General features: G+C 55.7%; 1 protein-coding gene across 5 annotated transcripts in view; it reads left to right on the forward strand.

Annotated features, from left to right (window-relative positions):
- AK1 (adenylate kinase 1) overlaps positions 1-3,942 on the forward strand; it is a 30,157-nt gene extending 26,215 nt beyond the window's left edge. For all 5 annotated transcript variants that reach the window (XM_019510541.1, XM_019510542.1, XM_019510546.1 and 2 more), the window contains 2 exons: positions 1,258-1,449; positions 2,454-3,942. In XM_019510541.1, the coding sequence (XP_019366086.1) occupies positions 1,258-1,449; positions 2,454-2,522 (261 nt within the window). In that variant the 3' untranslated portion in view covers positions 2,523-3,942. The remainder of the gene's footprint in view (positions 1-1,257; positions 1,450-2,453) is intronic.
- Positions 3,943-4,203: the final 261 nt, after the last annotated feature.

Below are 4,203 nucleotides of genomic sequence, written 5' to 3' on the forward strand. Positions count from 1 at the left end.
TGGGAGCAGTTACACCCCCTTGCCCTCCACTGGTGCTCCAGAGAGCACCTGCTGCAGCCTTGTCAGCAATCACAGGCTGGGCAGGCTGGGGCTTGCTCTGCAGCTGTGTGGGAGGCTGCAAAGTCAATCCCAGAAGGCTCAGGTTTGGGGGGGGCTCATTAGGAAGATGAAATCTCCCTGGGAGAAGTTGAGGGCATGCCATGGCATGATATCAGCATTGTCTTAAGGTTGAGGTGGAGAAGGCATTCTAGCCCCACTGTCCTGCCCACACCCGGGCTGTTGACTCTTGCCTCCCTGAATTACTCACTCCTCTGTTTCAGCTGGATGTCAGAGTCTTCCCTGCATCCTCTCCCAAACTGCCAGGATAGCATTGTCTTGGACTCCTAAACAACTGTCCTGCTCCACCATACAGGGGTTTGCACGGAGTCCCTTCAGCCTATTACTGGGAGGTGTTTGCAGTGAGAGTTGTACACTCGGGTGCCAGTAATCAGGTTAGAGCATGGCCAGCTGTTCCATGAACTGTCCAGGAGTCTGACCTCAGAGGAAGGTCTCATAATTTACTCTAGGAAAACGGTAACCTTGTTAGTGCCGGCCTGTAAAGTCTGGGGCGGAAACCCTGATGGGGAGGTGGTGAAGGATCCCTGGCTGAAATGCACAGGGCTGGCACATGGCGGCACTGTGGCTGCTCTGTAGAGTCACAGCTGCAAAAACAATCTGAGATGGTCTTTTTTACCAGGCTCGGGGAAGGATGTGGCAGGGTGAAACGCACCAGGCAGGGTGGGAAGTAGCCAGGGGTCAACAAGCATGTGTAAAAGAAGTCAGCTCCATTGGACTGCCCCCCGTCACACATGCAACAGCACGCTCTGCAGTGGCAGCTGGCCAGGGGCACGGGAAGCCCCAAATTCCCCATCTCTTTGCTTAGGAGTGGCCGGTGTGAGTGTCTGTTGGTGCAGTCAGGGTCACACCTCCATTTTTGCTGCTCACTGAGTCAGATTGGTAGGACAATTGCTCCAGCCCCACTCTCCCTTTTTGTCTTAGCTGGGGAGGGGGATATCTCAATGGCTCAGGCCCTAGTTATCCACTGCTCTTTGTCCCTAAGCCAGACAGTGCCCAGGCCCCAGAGTCCCCCTTTGGCCACCATCCAGGTTGGAGTGATGAAGGGATGGCTCCAGGCCCAGGCTTCAGCTGCCCTCAAGTCCCTGTGCTGCAGGACCCCTGGCTGGACAGATTGGTGGCCAACCTTCCTCTGCCCCACAGATCGGGCCCCCAACACTGCTGCTGTATGTGGACGCTGGGAAAGACACCATGGTCAAGCGCCTGCTGAAGCGGGGGGAGACCAGCGGTCGGGCAGATGACAATGAGGAGACGATTAAGATGCGCCTGGAGACCTACTACAAAGCTACGGAGCCGGTCATTGCCTTCTATGAGAGCAGAGGGATTGTTCGGAAGGTGAGTCAGCCCTGGGATCCTGGGATCCTGGGCTCCAACTGGGCCAGGGACAGACTCTGGGACCGTGACTGGTTTTTCCAGCCCTTCTGCCCGTCACTATTGTACCGAGACCCTGCAGAGCTGATGTAGGCTTGGCTGGCTCTAAGCCAGTCGCCATCTGCATGTCTCACTGTCTGGGGATTCCCAGGGGCTATGGGGGCAAGATGCACATGGAGAGGCCTCTGACCCCAGCCTGTCGCAGAGCACATGGTGTTTGAGGCTGATTACCAAGACTTCAATGAGGATTGGCCAAGGAGGAGGGGGGCTACTGAGTCATGGGCCCTAGGGCGGAAGGAGAAGCATCAGGGGGCTTTCTGAGCCTGATAGAGGTAGTTGGAAAGCTACCAGTGCCAGGAAGGTGGGGGAGCCCGGATACAGAGAAGGGTCAGGATGGGCTTGGAGGGAGGCAGGGAAGGAGGGGGGCAGACCTGGAGGAACAGGGGCTGCTGTGAGGTATGTGGTGGTGGTGGGAAGGGCAGGAGTTGCCCCCAAACCAATTAGGTAAATGTTAAGTTATCACCCAAAGCTTCGCAGGCTTCTCCAAGTCTCTGCTGGTTCCTCACTCTGATGCCCCCTTTCCTCCCTCCCCAATCCAGGGTCCAAACCTGCAGGAATTTAAATCAGGCCTGAGATGGATCCCCTGGGAGTGCTCCAAGGGACAGCCTGCTCCCCCATGGAATGGGCCACTTGGCCCTGGGGCCCTGGGCCAAAGAAATCCCCTGTGCAACCCCATAAACTTCATCAGAGTTACCCCCAAGGCAGGTTTTGGCCCAGTGTCCTGAGCTCTGTCCTTGAGCTCAGCCTAGCTGGTACGTGCAGCACAGCTATCATGGCCGTGACTATGACATGCATTCGGTGGCAGGGGGCTTAGCCTGCATTCGGATGGCCCAAGGCCTGGGCAGTGCCCAGCTGGGTCTGTTTTGAGGCCTGGTCCCTAATGGCTCCCTCCTGTTCCAATCCTGCAGCTGAACGCAGAAGGCACTGTGGACGACGTCTTCAAACAGGTCTGCACTCATCTGGACACCTTGAAGTAAAGTGGGAAGGGGCCCTGCCTCCCCCCAGCCTCCCCTCTCACTCTCCTTCCCCCCAGAGAGCACTACAGACCCCCTTGCACTGTACTCAGAGCTGAGCCACGGCCCCCCCGCCCCCAGCACAGAGAGCCAGTGAGCATCTTCTCCCGCCCTGTCTCTCATTCCAGCTCAATGGCAGAGACAGCGGAAGTGGCTTTATCCTGTTTTCATGGACAGAGCCCCAAGGAGGAAATTTCAAGGACATTGTGTTTGGCTCCTTCCCCTCTCCCTGCAGTAAAGTTCACTTGAATGAGCCCAGACTTTATCTTTTTCTTCTGCAGCAGGAAATGAGTTTTTCTTTCCAGATATTTTACACCCCCCCCCGGCCCCTTCCACCCCTCCCTGAGGTTGATTAAGGGCAGGAAGTAGCCTGTTTATCCCACTCGACAGCACCAGCAGGAGGAGAGGGAACTGCTTCAGGACGGGGCAGGCGTGTGTGGGTGGGGTGGATGCTCCGACAAGGCAGGCAGTTTGCATGAGCTTTCATGTCGTGGATTTTTGAATGAAGCACAGAGAAATCCTCACTGGAGCCAGGTCTGAGTGAGACCCTCCCAGTCCACAGACATGCAGTAGCATAGACACTGCTTGGCCCTCAATCCACACTGCTCCCCACAATGGATGGGGGAGACAGCGGTTAGCCATGGCTGGGATGACTCCACTGTGAAGCATCCTTTTGCCCCCCTGTCTCTTCCACTGCCCACTGCAGTGTAGCCTGCCTGGAACCAGGACTTGCCAGCACTGCCAGCAAGGGGCAGGGGCCAGAAAAATCCCTGCCCTCAGTCACAAGGGCACAGTCTGACCAGGAGCCTGGTTGCCCTGAGGCTTTGATGCATCCCCTGTCTCCAGGGCAGGTGCTTGAGGCTGAAGTGTGTCTCCGCTGAAAGCCCTTCTCTGCCTGCTTTTGCACCCCCTTCTCATGGCTTCTGAGTGCTCTGTGGGTTGGCCGGCTCCTCTCAGCACCATGCCGAATTAAACACTGTGCCTCCTTCTGTCTCTGTCTTACTGAGCTTTTTACTGACACCAACCCATGAGAATCTCTTATGCTCCCCACTCTCACACCCAGGAGTTTCTCTTACATTCCCTCTGTCAAATACATGTGCACAAGAGTCTTATGTCTCTCCTTCCTTACACACACAGAGGAGTTTCTCATGCTCCCTCACACACACACACACAGTCTTCCTCTCCCTCTCATGCATTTTAGTTCTAACTCTTCCTCCGGTTTTATTTTTTTGGTTGTTTTTTTTTTTTTCTAACAATGGTGAAAACCATGAGTACTTACAAAGAAAAAATCTTCCCAACCCCCAAGTCTTAACGGTGGCAGGGTGCACCTGCTGCCCGAATGTACAGCACCACGTTGTTATTAAAAAGAGTGGCTGAAACCTGGTTTGAGGAGTGAGCTGTGCCTTTATGTTTGGGGCTGGGGGAGTGGAGCACTGACGTGTGCCTGTTATCGGGACCTGCCATCCTCCCCGGTTGTGACGCTGTCTTTTTTTCACCAGAAAGGAGCCTGACTCTGCCTGGGGGTGGGAAGGGGCTGGTAAAGGTGAATTCCCCCCAGCATGATGCCAGGGCATGCCATCTGGCAAGTGGCACCATCTTCCAGCTGCTACGGACACTGAGGCTTGCTGTCCTGGTGACATGGTGC

This window comes from Gavialis gangeticus, unplaced genomic scaffold, assembly GCF_001723915.1.
Source record: "Gavialis gangeticus isolate Ggan-Ray unplaced genomic scaffold, GavGan_comp1, whole genome shotgun sequence".
Taxonomy (NCBI): domain Eukaryota; kingdom Metazoa; phylum Chordata; order Crocodylia; family Gavialidae; genus Gavialis; species Gavialis gangeticus.